At 49.9% G+C, this 14,031-nt stretch overlaps 3 protein-coding genes across 3 annotated transcripts; 2 read left to right on the top strand and 1 right to left on the bottom strand.

The window, feature by feature from the left end:
• Window positions 1-3,682: 3,682 nt before the first annotated feature.
• Window positions 3,683-3,958, bottom strand: SPSK_03783 (uncharacterized protein; the record flags this gene model as incomplete). Its single annotated transcript, XM_016730617.1, has 1 exon — window positions 3,683-3,958. One exon carries the CDS (start codon window positions 3,956-3,958, stop codon window positions 3,683-3,685), a length of 276 nt encoding a protein of 91 aa, XP_016584951.1.
• Window positions 3,959-5,922: 1,964 nt separating this feature from the next.
• Window positions 5,923-6,234, top strand: SPSK_03762 (uncharacterized protein; the record flags this gene model as incomplete). The annotated part of the gene is made up of 1 exon (XM_016730596.1): window positions 5,923-6,234. One exon carries the CDS (start codon window positions 5,923-5,925, stop codon window positions 6,232-6,234), a length of 312 nt encoding a protein of 103 aa, XP_016584950.1.
• Window positions 6,235-10,347: 4,113 nt separating this feature from the next.
• On the top strand, window positions 10,348-10,653 carry SPSK_03765 (uncharacterized protein; the record flags this gene model as incomplete). Its single annotated transcript, XM_016730599.1, has 1 exon — window positions 10,348-10,653. The coding sequence occupies one exon, from the start codon at window positions 10,348-10,350 to the stop codon at window positions 10,651-10,653; it is 306 nt and encodes a 101-aa protein (XP_016584949.1).
• Window positions 10,654-14,031: the final 3,378 nt, after the last annotated feature.

The following is a 14,031-nucleotide window of genomic DNA, read 5'->3' as shown; positions in this document are numbered from 1 at the left end:
GTCGCAACGGCTGTTTCTCGTTTTGTTGTATACGACGTACGCGTATGCGTATTCGGAAATGCACAAACATGCAACAGGCGCGCATGTCGCAAATAGAGCGAAGACTCGAGAGAGGGTGACACGCGTTCTTCCCCAGGTGGCCACTGTCACCCTCCGCTGCCTCCGTGGTCAGCTGCGGTGAGCATCTGCCTTTCGTTTAAACGTTGGATGAGAGGTGTTGGTGGAGAGACGTACAGTGACAAGGAGGCGTCAGGGACGCTGAGAAGGGGAAGCTGAAGCGTGATCGTGATAGGACACGCTCATCGTGACCATAGTCCTTGTCCTACGCCCTGTTTCCGACTTCCATCGTCCCCGTGTGACACAAAGTACCATTAGCCGTGTTTTTGACTCTCCATTGCCCTCCCTCTTTTGCCTCACGCAATATACCGTTTACTGCGACACGGTATTTTCTTCGGGGCGAAGTGAAGGCAAGTAGAGACGTCCTGTCAGCATATAAGCATGTTGTTGGAGCAAGGCAAGGTCACTGTATGAGTATCAAATATTGTTGTTTATCTTCCTTTATGTCTTCATCCGGCTTTGTTTACTATTTATCCTCTTCGATGGCTGTGTGGATGGGCTTTATTTCTCCCGATGCCGCCCGTTGAGAGCCGTTACGCCTCTATAATAATTTTGTGCCCTCTTGCTATTGCCTCCTTTACATGTGCTTCTCTGAAGGCCTCTCCGAGCTCGTTGCTATTTAGATCCTCTTTGTCGCTGTTACTGTAAATATAATAATTCGCTGCCTCCTCGGACTCAACAAGGGGGAGTCCGGGGGCCATTCTATTTTCTTTCCATGTCCCTTCGACGGCGTTGCCATTGTCTTCTATTTCCCTTCTATTTCCATTCCATACTCATTTCGAAGGAGAAGAGTATCTGTTACGACGATGACTTTGCTGTGTAATTGTTTACATTTTGGTACCTTTCTTTTCACTCCTACCACTTCGACCTCCTGCACATTTCCCAACGTCTCGCTTAATCTGCATTCCTTGGCCTATTGCCCTCCAGCATACCGTAGAGATTTTGGACGTCTTGGCCCTGGTTCACATCCCACTGCATGATCTTGTGCCCTTTCGTTAAACTCTGTCTCGAACCAGCCAATGCTCCCATCTTCTGCTTCTGAATTTCACACCCCGTTTCATCTCGTCGTACATACGTACGCCGTCCCTTGTCCAATCCATTGTGCACCCTTTGGATTTCATGCCTCGTGGCGTCTTGAGACATGGCCTCTTCCAGGAACCTTCTTCCGGGGCAAAACAAGACAAATAAAAAATAAGGTTACCTGGGGGGCTGGTCGACATATTGCTCATATGCTCATATCATATGTTCATATGTTCATATTGACCATGCTACTGTATACAACTCACGCATTGACGTCGATCGGGCTTGTTATCGGTGCGATCTCGGGCGGTCTACCGATCCCGTCTTTTCCATCCCATGTCATATTAATGCTTACCGTGCCACTTCCATATTCATGTCTTGTCCATCTTCGTCTGTCATTTATATGCCATCTCCGTCTCCATTTATAGCAATAAGATGCGTCAGATCCTAGCACCTCATCTCAAACCTCAAACCTCAAGGTTCAAAGCCCCAAACCGCACGGCGAATCACGCGGCCTGGCTGGACCGTTCTCCAGCCAGGCAGACAACTGTCTAGACGGAAACTTGGGCGCCGCACCATATTTGTACAGCAGTATATATGTTTTCATATCATTATATTCTAGTTTCACAATAGCATAATCTTGTTATATCGTTGTACCGCTAGAGCGCTGCGAGTTCCTGGAATAATGCTACAATAGCCACGAGGATGTCCGACGAGCGGGACAGGAGACTGGTTTCGAAGTATTGGCAGCCGGTTTTGCCTATCTTTCCATTCCTCTTGCATCGAATTGTCCCTTTCTTTGAACCTTCTCGAATTGTTCCATGCCCTTACCTCATCCTCATTCAGTTGAAGCTGTCTGACTTGCTACAGGCTCTTTTTCTTTCTTTGAATCTTGCTTTTGTTGACTTGCTACGACCCGTGCATCCCGTCTCCGTCGCGACAACACACACAATGCAATATGTAATACGTCCGATATTGGGCTGATGGTTAGATAATTTTTGTACGTGGGCATCGTTACTATGTCTGCAGCGCAAAGCATTCTGCCACGGCCTATTTTTGCTTGTCATGTATTGCAATGTCTGCCTGCAGAGCGGCCCACGGCACGGGAAACGGGTAACTGTCGCCGGAACCTGAGAATAGATGGCTGCAGAGTGCAGAAAGACGGCAAAATGAGATTAATTGGCACACAGCGAAAGACCGCAATACCACTGCGAGGCTTGCGTAAGCCTAATCACTAAGAAAGAAACGCTACAACGCATGGAGAACTCTCGTGATTCTTTCTGCCCGTCTCTCTGCTCAGGTGGAGAGTATCGACAGCCATATCGCCTACTCGCCTTCCACCCTTCCTCCGGACTTTACATGTTTCTCCCTCGCTACACCGTCCATGAGGCCGTCGTGGGAATTGTACCGAAAAACAAAGCAAATACAGCGGAGCACCAGCACAGGTCGCAATGTGGTCTGGGCGAGAATTGGACTGATGACAAGACCCTGGGGAACATTCAATGTGGACATTGAGCCAGCCATCTTGCGCGGGTCTCAACCATCGCTTCGACGTACACGTAGGATTCCGTGGTATCGATCTCATCTAGCCTCTGTAACTCTCGCCGTACATGTATACTTTGTATTCGTAATACACCCCATGTCGCTTCATACTTTCTTTCCGCTGCTGTATTGCTTTTCAAAGAGGAAAGCCTGTCTTTGGCGTTCCTTATTCCTCTGGTACGTTCTTCTCTCGTCACCTTCCCCTCACCTCACAGCATACCCTGGTATCGACGCATGTGCTTCGGTTGCAGCTATGGACATGGGACAGGCATAGCAGAAGGGACCTGTCATTCCCCAACTACACATCGCCCCCCAGTCATCCCTACCGTGTTGTCTTGACGGTCCCCTCTGTGTCTTTGTGGCACTCTTCCACACTCTGTAGCCCCTTGGCGATTTCCATTTTGTTTGTCTTTTCGACTGACCTTAAAACACGCCGGCGCAAGGAAGCAAGACATTATTGTCAATTTCTTTCCAACAGTGGCAAAAGAGACAGTTCTGGACAGCGATGGACTGTGGTGGAGCCGCGTGCGCGTCCAAATGAGAGGCTGAACGTCCACAGGCGCTGCCAGAGCTATGCGCCACGGTGCGACGATGTAACGCAACTGACGTCTTTTTAAATTCAAAGGACCACGCTGTCTCTCATTACCAGCCCCCTCTGTACATCGTCCTCTGTAAGATTTTTATTGTTTCCTTTCTCTTTGCCCTGGTGGCCCTTGCCCCATTTCTCCGTTTTCTCCTTTTCTCCTTGTCTCCTACCTGCCTCCCTTGCAGCGTTTTGTCCGTTTTCCATGCCATTGCAAGGGACCATGTCCCGCCGGCGGTTTGATTTCGTCTTACATTCGACCAACAGGCGTCTTGTGGAGCTCGTCCGTATGCACGAAGCACACAACGATGACTAAAGAGAACAATAAAGAATCTCCACAACGAGAGAGCACAGCACAAAAACACTGGCGTGACTTGTCCTTGTCCTTGAGATGCAGCGTTTCCTCTCGGGATACGTGATTTATTCCCCGTCGGGTTCGTAGTCGTTGCATTCCGATGGCCACTTGTGCACAAGACTCATTCCCGCCCGTCCCAGCAGACGGATGCGTGCATATGCCAAACTCCACGCTTGTGAGTTGCTTGTACGTTGCATGCCGCATCGTCTGTCGTACGTCATATATTCTGCTGTCCCACCGTATCGGCTTGGCCGTGTCCACCTTTCCATCTGGTATGTCCCAATGCTGAATGTCTGGCCTCGACCATGCTCGGGCTCGGAAAGCTGCATATCGACCTGCATGGTAACGGCACATTCTCTGCAGGTGCCCTGCGAGGGAGAGGGCAGCATCTCTCTGCGAGGGTATACGTGTACGACGCATATCGTCGATATAGTCCGTGTCTCTTGTGTATGTCTGTTTGCACATTTTTTCGTCGATATGCATCTCTTTGTATAGTATCAATCGAAACGCCACGATTTGGCGTACCAGTTTGCTTGCCGATCCTTGCGGTTTGCAGTACTTTCTGGGCCTGCCCGGTGTTAGAGAATACATGTATTTATTAAGAAGGGTTTTTGAAGATCAATCGCCCAGTCCCTTGCCTGGACGTCTAGCGTGTCGCGGGCAGAGACACTGCGGCCGTCACCTACGTCAAGTGGGGAAAATAGCCCTAAGTTTTCGCTTATGAAGACCACTAGCAAAATAGATCGTCGCCCGCTAAGGAGGACCACGTCCGACCTCCGTCGACGACTCGCTTTGTTTTTCGACCTTGGCTTTGCCTACTGGGGTGGAGAACGGCAAGAATTGATTGGCAGGGAAGGGAATGACAGAAGACCAGAAAAGAAAAAAAAAAGCTTTGACATTTACCCGAGGGTTCGGGAGGGTCCCTCAGTCCGTTTGAAATAAAAAAGACCAAGCAGTCGTCCCGGCGTTGCAACGCATCTCTGGACATGTCTGGTGCTCCATAGCTGTGCAGGTATTGGTCCCTAGTAACTTTGTGCATGGAGACATGTAAGATAAATACGACGCAAGGAGCTGTCACAACATCACAGCCAGGCTCACGCTGCAGGATGCCTTCATTTAGCACATGCACTCTGCTTGCCCAACTAAGAGACTTCTCCTCACCACTCGATACGTAATACTAGGTCAGTCCAGGTTCCTTGACTCAACCCACTATTTCGTCTCCATTTCACGAGGAATTACCAGACTGTTGGCGCTCTGCGTTTCACTAAAATGCTCTGGGAGGGTGGGTACTTGATGGGGACAGCGTTGCAATGGCGTGTGTGCGAATGTCTGAGTTAGCGAGTATGTGTGGGTGTGTGCGGGTATGCGTGGGTGGTGTGTTGGTATTGTCCGTAAGGGAGGCTACAAGACTTTATGATGCATTTGTCACGTAACATGTCGTTGTGGCGGTTTCTTTCTCCTTCCTCTCTTTGTCCTTACCTTTACGGGGAACGGGAGAGAAAAAGAAACAGTAAAACAACACAAAAAGCACCTACAGGGAACACACCCGGGGCTCCGCCAAAAGAGCGCATGCGCCAGAAACTGAGCGATGCATCTGGACCAGGCACACCCACGTGGAAGTAGCGTCGAGTAAGAGCGCGCTATGCGTGTGATATTGGTTTGGAACGCGCCTCTCGTGCATGGGATACAAAGCCGCTCACACATGCCGAAAATATTCTGAAGCCAGTATCCCATCACATCGCATGGTGCATCCTCGGGAGGAAAAGGCTTTTTCGATCGTTTCCAAGGTTGAAACATAGCATACTTTGTAATTACGCTGTCCGATTGACAAAATGGCAACGACGAAAAGTCCATGCGCCTTGAGTTGATTACAAAAGGGATTAGTCCAGGAGCCCAAGGAGGATGAAGGGATGTAGCTCCAAAAAGCAAGACAAAAAAAGCATGGAAAATAGCAGACAAAGACACACGGCCGGGTGGCTTGCATGAGGCTACTGGAGCATGCTTCCCGACCGGAGCATTCTCAAAAAGAGTGACCGGGGTTAGGGGGAATATTTTCTGGCCTTGCCTTGTACGCGAGCATGGAATGGAAATTTGACAAGGGGCTGCTTCACCACTGTGGTTTGCATGGGCTATCTGGGATGCCAACCTCGCAAGGTGGACAGAGAGAAGTGGAAAAAAAACAAGACGACCAACTAGAAAGACAGGGATGCAAGATGCCTGGGCAAGCGAGAAAGTGAGACAGCAAGTGGACGCGGAGACAGTCGCTACATCCTGAGTCGTTCGGTCCAGTGGTGATTGACCTTGGATGGCCGTTGAAAGTAATCGCCAACAGGCGAACTTTGGCGGCTGGTCCTCTCCTGGTTACAGAGACCTCACTGCTTTACCCCCACTTCTCCTCAGTCTCCCTCGTTGCACCAATGCTGTGTGGAGAAAGCGGGCTCCCTTTGTCGGTTGTGCCCAGTGGTTCTCACTATGTGTCGGAGACCTTGGAGCTCTCGAGCCGGTGAGACGAAGGAGCAAGAACTCATATGAAAGGAGAGGAGCTGCAGCTCAGAAATCCATTGGAACTGTCCGGGTCTTGCTTTTGGCCTGGCTTATGGAGCCTAGCAAGGCGTGAAAATTGGAGGGAGAAAAGCACGGAAGGATCAGACGGATGCGACGCTGATGTGGGTAGAGGTGGCCAGAGAGTGCAACGTTGAAAGGAGATAACAAAATCTGGTCGAGATTCGCGGTTTGAACGTGAGGAGCAGCGGCGACAAGCAATGGAGCTTGGGACTAAAGAGTATCTTGCAAAGCAGAGTTGTGTTTGTAACAGAACGAGAGGACTAGGGAGCGCCGGTAACGGCTGGCACATCAATACATTGTCCGCTTTTAGTTATCGTCAATGCCGCACAAGTAAGTACTTTTGCGTGCTGAACGACGTCAGTTTTAAACGTCGCCCCAAGTCAGTTATCCAATTGTGGGGTTCACGCTCCTTCCGTCTTCATCCAGAGAGCTTGGGATGATAGCTTCCTTCCCTTCTTCCCTTGTCCACTCCCCACACAGTTTAGGTAAACGAAGAGCCCCCTTTTCGCTCACCGGCAGCTAATTTTTCAAACTTTCCCTCACTTTTCCCTCCCTTATTCCCACTCTGTTGCAGTGTGTTTTGTTTCTCCAATCGCCCTTGTCGGCCTCGGTGGCCGCTGCGGAGGAAGGACTCCACCGATGCCCGGATGCATTTTGACCCCCTTTTCACCTCCTGCCTCTTTCGAACCGTGCTGTCATGGGAGTGATGGGGCAGGAGTGGCAACCGTGCGGCTCCGAGGTTGAAAACACAAGCACGGATGGTGTTCCTTCGTGCTTTCCCTGGTGTCATAGTACGGGCCTTATTCGCTTATGCTTAGCAAGTCGCCTCCCCCCAACAACAAAGAAAACAGTAAAACAGACGTCCCTCAAAGAAGACGGACCGAAGAGGTAATTACAGGCCACGGCAATCCACGCAACCCAACTGTCTGGGCCCAGTGATTTGGCTGGACTCATTATTGGCGCGGGCGAAGACGAGGGGCTCGCCGTTCGGGGTTTGCTGGCTTCATGGCGTTCTTCCGCTCCCTGTCGATGTACTGAGCAAACATAGGAAAGAAAAACGGGAACGAACGCTAGGTCATGGCCGTCGTCCATAGGGCCGCCAACAACGGAAACTAAAATACAATAGGAAACAGACGCGGTCAAAGTAGAAAAGAAGTCCGTTTCCTCGCCGTTCATTTGTCTCCATTTTCCCCTCACGCCCTCTCCGCTCGCCGAACTGCCCACGCCGCAAATTTGCCTAGTTGATTCTTTCGCCGACGTTCGGCTTTCAACTATTGCATGTTTGGGGGAATATTCTGGGTTTCTTCTCTCCCGTGAGGTGGGGATAGTCTAGGAGGCAAAGTCAGATGTGCGAGGAAGCAGACGCCCTACAACTCCTAGTTGCCATGCAACTTGTGCTTCTGCTGAGACTGTGGTTACGAGGCTAAGAGGACAGAGACAAGCGAACAAGACAAAACGAAACAATTAAAAAATCCGTTGCCGGCCACGAACAAAGTAGTCTACTAAGTACGGCCACGCGAGGGGAATGCGGGACCGAAACAAGAAAAAGAAAAACAAAAGTGGACCAAGGAAGCGGAAAAGAGCCACGAACTAGCATATCCCTCCTTACTTTCTTGGTACTTTTTTTGTCAAACTCAGTCAAGTTCTTGTCAATCCCTGTCATGTAGGCTGAGAATAGCACAAGTGAACAAGAGCAAAAGTGTAGAAAGCAACAGCGCAACGGGCGTGTGATTTTCCACAACAGCCTCGCTTGTTTCGTATCTTACCTTTGCTTTTGACAACGATGCATAAGATACCGTGGCAGCTCACAAAACTGAAAAAAAGAGAAAAATATATAGAGCGAGCCATACTGGCAGAGGCGAATGCTACTCGTTTTGTGTAAGTGGTCTTGATCCACCTCAGGTCGCCAGTGGCTTTGCTGTGTCATTTTGTGTAGCTGCGCCTGCGGACGGGAGGATTGAACGTTGCAACGCTCTGTTTTTCTTACACTACGACACATGACATACTATTAGCATTAGTATGTGTACCTTGACAGATGCACGCTAAGAGCCAGTTGCCGCGAATACTGCCACGGCACAGCATATCCAAAGAAAATGCGACGTAGGACAAAGACTATGAACCCAAGAAAAGAGCCTTCATCTAGGTTCTTGTCTTCATGTCTCCCTTGTCTCCCCTTGATCTCTTGCCAGGTCTCCCATGAATACGTATTGAGCGACCCACGCGGCGTGGGCTCAAGGAGTATCAAACAAGTGAAGGAAGGAACTTGGAGAGGGGGGGGGGGAGGCTGGAGGTAAGCATTAGAAAGCCGGGCAGGTTTGCCGATAGCGGTGACCGGGCTCACTTCATTGGTGTCGATTCACCCGGAGCCCAGAGCTCCGGGCTGGGCCAAGGCTGCCCCTTCGTTTTAATCATCTAGAGACCGGGCCAACACCAAGAGTGCTTGAGGACAAGAGAGGAGAAATAAAAAAACATGACTATGAGACATTGAGCCTCCTCCTCGATGACAGGAAACAAAGTGGCAAAGAAGATTAAAACAAAACCGACCGTTGAGCTAGGTTTACTTCGTACCGTAACTAGCTGGCAACCCATCCACCAACTTGAGGCAATTGGGACGAAGCGCACAAGACAACAGCAGTGGCAAAGTGTCGAAAGCTGATTGCCCATATGAGAAGCGCAGGGGTGCACTTATTGTCGCCGCACACCAGCTTGTCTCTTCGTTGTGTTTCCTCTGCCTGCCCGCTGAACTTTCGCTGCTCTCTTGTTCTCCTCGGTGCAACGTGAGGGAGGTGTTGAGTGTCCTCTGGTACGTGGAACGGTGCACTTTCAGCGGAGTGCGAAAGTGTCAAGAATACGATGGCGGCCCCACTTTGCTGATCCGGAGGACGCTATTAAACGCCTATCCGCGGAGGTGGTGCCGGAATGAAAATTAGCGAGTGAGAGCGACGAGGCCAGGCCTGGCGTACCCACCAAGCCATATGGCTACTTGCAGAGCAAAACATGCTAGTCAGCTAAAACGTGCTAAACGAGCTAACGGCGCTAAACGAGAGGAGACGGACGTAAGGAAAAAGGAAAAAGGAATAAAAAACAAAAAGGAAAAACAAAAACAAAAACACAAAAGCAAAACAAACGACGGCGAACTGCTAAAAAATAGAATAAAATAAAAAAGGCAGTTGAACGCCCTTTCGTACGCCGTAAAAGCAAGGCGCGGAGCATTGTCGGATAGCCCATATTGTGGGCTGATTTTTACAGTCTAAAGCCGTCAATAGTCTACGGAGTATTGCCACGTTCAGAGGCGGAATGGGGACGCTGGTGATGGCCAGGGTCCCAGGGGCTCCATCCGCAGATTCTGGCAAGGGAATGGACCACAGAGTGGCCCAGGCGTCCACAATCCCCTCAATTGTGACAGCCCCAGCCGAGGTGAGGTGCACGGCGCAAAGGGTGCCCACAGAGCGACAGGGCGAGCACTGTCAACCAACATACCCAATAAAAAAGATGGTCAATATTGACCCATCAATAAAATGATTCGCCGACAAGTTCAGACGGAAGCCGTCAGGGATTGCAAAGCCGAAGGGTAAATGGGCCCGAGGGTGTCGCAACTGACGGCGTGCCGGGTTCGATGTGGATGAGAGCCGCATATTATGCATCCTCTTCAATGGGGAGCGTGGGTGACGTATGTCTGTGCCACATTTTAAAACAAGACTGACTACGTCTTTTCCGTAGACTCGTTTCTGAGATGCAATGTTGAGTCAAGTGCAGGCATGCGATGGGGTTGTTGCAAGTGGGCAATGCTGCAAGCCATTCATCCTGGCTCCTTGAGGCAACGAATTCGCATTCGCAGAAGAGTGGAAAAACAGGCTTCAGGCAGACAATGACAATGCCCCAGGCCGACTAAGACAGCACCCCGCGCAACCTTGCAAATTCGCAAGACAGCTGTCATGTACCAACTTAGCACGGCCCAGCAAAGAAACAACTCCCATTTCAAAAAATGGAAAGAAGCAAATGTACAGGTTCCATATCGGACGCTGCCTCCGCCTAGTTACTTTTTTTTTTTTTTTTTTTTTTTTTTCATCCTCCATATTCTCCTTGCGAGTGCCGACATACTGGCTCGGGTCATCAGGATCACCAATCCTGCAATTTCGGGCGGGACTTCTTGCCCGTCCTGAGTATGCACGATGCTTCAACAAAGCGGATGGGAGAGACGAAGAAAAAGGGAAAGGAGGATGTCGAAAAAGGGTATGGCTTTGTGAAGGGGGCTAAAAGCATAAAAACGGCAAAAATAGGCGGGTTGGTCGGGTTTGATGAAAATGAAAAGGGAAAGATCAGCCGGTATTGTTGGGGCACACGCCACTCAACTGTGGACGGGAAACGGGACGTCAACCGAAAAAGGGAACGAAACTTTGTGAGGGTCGAGGCAAAGGGGGCGAAGAGATGTGGTAAGGGTGTATACATATGGAAACATGACAATTTATGACACCGAAGTGGTTACGGTTGAGCCGGGACAGGACGGGGCAAGGAAGAAAAAGAAAAGAAAAGTTGACAGGATGTCGGAGAAAATAACAGAACGAGCTTGGAAATTTGGATTGGAACGAAAACGTGGCAATTTCGAATCCATGCATGAACAGTGACGTTTTGGAGCATTTGCAGTAGTGGGTGGTGCCGTGCGATAGAAACACGAAAGTAAGGCAACGAATGCCCGATTTAGGTCAGAAATGCTGTTAAAAGAGGTAAACAGAGCCGATGACAGTTTTAAAAATCCGGGGTGGTCCAGGTTTGGCCTCTAAGCGAGTTTGCCTTCATAGTGATGTGTATTTTCTTCCCCTCTCGATAGCATGGCACCCTCTTCTTGCAGCAAGCGGTCTATTGGTCCAGGCCGGGACACAATGCGAGCGGCTCAAACGAACTTCATCAAATGCTGGGAAGATTCGAGCCTGTGCGGTGTCGTGAAATCGAAGCATATGAAGAGAGACCGGTGTTTTCACCGAGTCTGTGTGGAGGCTTTTTTTGCGGGTATGGATTTTGCAGATCCGAACTGATCAGAGGCAGGCAGGTACGGTGATGCCCTTAAGAGCAGCAAGGTACTTTTTGTTCTAACAATGTATCCACTTTCGGTAGCGGTTTTGAATTCGAGACGCTCGGTGGCTGTGCTGCAAGTATGCATAGCTTGAATGCATCGAGAGACGAGGAACGCAAAGGCCTGTGCTTTGCAAATCGTCAGAGCTTCACATCATAAAATAGCTTGTTCATATAAAAAAAAAAGAAAAACCAACAAAAGAGAGCGGTCGAGAGCCATTGCTGATTTGCGCTGCGTCGAGCCCGACAGTACTCCCTTGTTTATTTTAAACTCGATCGGCGCGGTACGTAAAAAGACGAAGCAACTGGTGTGTGATGTGCAGGTGATTGTCGGCAGATTGGCAGTGTCTCGATCGATTGACCAGTTGTATTAGTCGCTGTCCGTGCAGCACTGTGTTATGTCGCGTGGTGTGAGAGCACAAATATGCACAAAGGGGGTGTTCGTCCAGCGGCATTAACAACGACAGAGATGTCCAGCGATACGACGATGCGCTGATCCCCCTGCTCGCCCCGTTCTTTGTGCCATAGTGACTTGTAGAATATGTTACCCCGAGCGCATAGTGACTCTTTAATTGCAGCGCTGTTAGCAATTGAAGAGGCTAGCCGAAGTGCAAAATTCATAAGAAAAGGACAAAAAAAGAAACAGCATAAGGACAGTATACGTGATAAACTAATAGGACAACCGGACGAAACCAACAGGCCACGATACCAGCTAAAATTATCGCAAATGACTGCCACGAGACAATCCACGCTCTCGCAAAAGGTAAAACGGGGTGGTAACACGACATATGCTTCGCGTTCGGAACACTCCCGTTCCTGCTCTACCGCCTTTGTGGATGTGCACTTACATCTCGCTCCGATTCGTGCTGCTTTGCCACTTCATTTGTACCGCCTCCCTTTCTTTTGCTCGTTTTGCCGAAATCTCTCTCGTACTCGACAGTGTTTCGCTGTCCCCCAGCATCCCCTCCCATTTTGCCCTTATTTGAAATAGTTCCCACAGTCCTTGTTTTGTCATCCGTCTTTCCTTGCATCTCTACCTTTCACACGAGGTGAGCCTTGCGTTTATGCAAACACCCCATCTCCGGGGCCGTTCCGGTGTTTGGTTAGCTTTGTCGTCATATGCACGCCTGCTCTGGGTGCTCAGTAAAATTGCGGAGTGAAGTGTGTGGTGCATGCAAAGTGATGTTCCAGAAAGCGGGCACAATGAAAAGGGCAGTTAACGCTGACTTTTTAGCCTCAAGCAAGGGACTCTGCCAAAACGAGTCGGACACGATGGCATGCAGAGAAGTCTTACCTGGAATTTTGTCGATATGCTTTTTGTCTGTTGACTTGAGATTAAATGGCGTTTAGCATGTAGCAAGTATGGGGATGAGACCCACAGTCAGTCTTCTGATTTATCGCTCAAAAAGTTCAAAAAGGTCGGTGGTAAGAGATCCGCATGTTCATAGAGACTGCCCTGTAGCAAAAGCCTTGGCCTCTTGGATTTGCTCCTTTGAATTTTATTTCCGACTCTCATCGGTTCTTCAACATAATTGGCATGAAAGCCCTCGCTTTCTCTTGTTTCTATGAGGAGTGACGTAATAGGCCAATTTGGGAACAGCGCTGAAGCGTAGAATCGAAATGCACCTCAGATGCAAAATGATTCGCGTAGAGCTAGATCATACATCCCAGGCGAGCTCATTGCCATAGCCATCCGGGCCAAAGCTAGACGGTTTTCCGTGTTCCAGCCAAGGAGAGTACCTGTCGTCTTTGAAGCCGTTGAATAGAGCTTGACAGCCGCCGAGATTAAAGGGGCACCGGGGCGGAATGGCTTGCTGCCCCGGTGTTGGAATCAGGCTGATGGTGTCCACTGACCCAACTGTTTCCAGCCGTCCATACTGTTCGGATGATCTACTCAAGGTTGAGCCGTGTCTATAAATTAGGAGTGTAATAAAGCTGCTGGCTGGAAGTCAAGTACGAAGGCGTTGCAATTGCCAAATATGGAAAACCAAAACGGGTTTCTGCCCGTGAGTATGGGGTAGATAGCCCGTTCCTATTTGCAATACCGACTGTTCAGTGTTTCTTATTTCTAAGTGTCCGTCATGTGGAGGACCAAGTGGACAAATGGCGAGACTGCTGAAGACAGGCGAAACACGCGACTAGGGCAGCTTCGTTGGCGGACCTGCATTGTCTCTGGATCGTTGACAGCTTATGCATGACGAGTTTCCTCGCACAGGTCTGTGGGCGCTTTGTTGGGGAACTGTTGGGGCACTAAGCTTAGACGCACGTGCCATGCAACTGCGGGATACGTAACGAAGTTGAGGCTCGCAAATGTCCTCTCATTAGAGGTCGACCCTGGTGGATCTCTCACGAGATGAGGGAAAGTCAGGTGGAATACACAGTGGCAATCGAATCCGTCGTAGACACTCCAGAGTCATGGAGCACGGTACTGCACGACGGCAGAGCGGCCAAGCGGCAGAGCACAGGGGATAAGAACGATCTGCCACACCCTAGGGCTCTGACACCTGGATTGTTTGTCCAATGCTTCGTCTGATAGTTAACCGCCGCGTCAGAGGTTAGACAAGACACGAAAAGAGCGGGACGAGTGTGTTGATCGTCCACAACCCGTCTCAGCAACACTGGGCGCCGTCTTGTATTCGCACAGTGTGGTCTCCGTGATTAATTTGTCTGGCTTTCAGGAAGCTGGTTGGTAGTTCGGCCAAGCTCATACCCAGTATTCCGTCCACGGACGACGGCGCGGAGAGGACGAACAAAACGAAAATAAGAAGGAAATGGGACG

This window comes from Sporothrix schenckii (genome assembly GCF_000961545.1).
Source record: "Sporothrix schenckii 1099-18 chromosome Unknown Cont47, whole genome shotgun sequence".
In the NCBI taxonomy this organism is placed as follows: domain Eukaryota; kingdom Fungi; phylum Ascomycota; class Sordariomycetes; order Ophiostomatales; family Ophiostomataceae; genus Sporothrix; species Sporothrix schenckii.
Note: the sequence above shows the minus strand (reverse complement) of the source record. Positions and strands in the feature narration are given on the sequence as shown.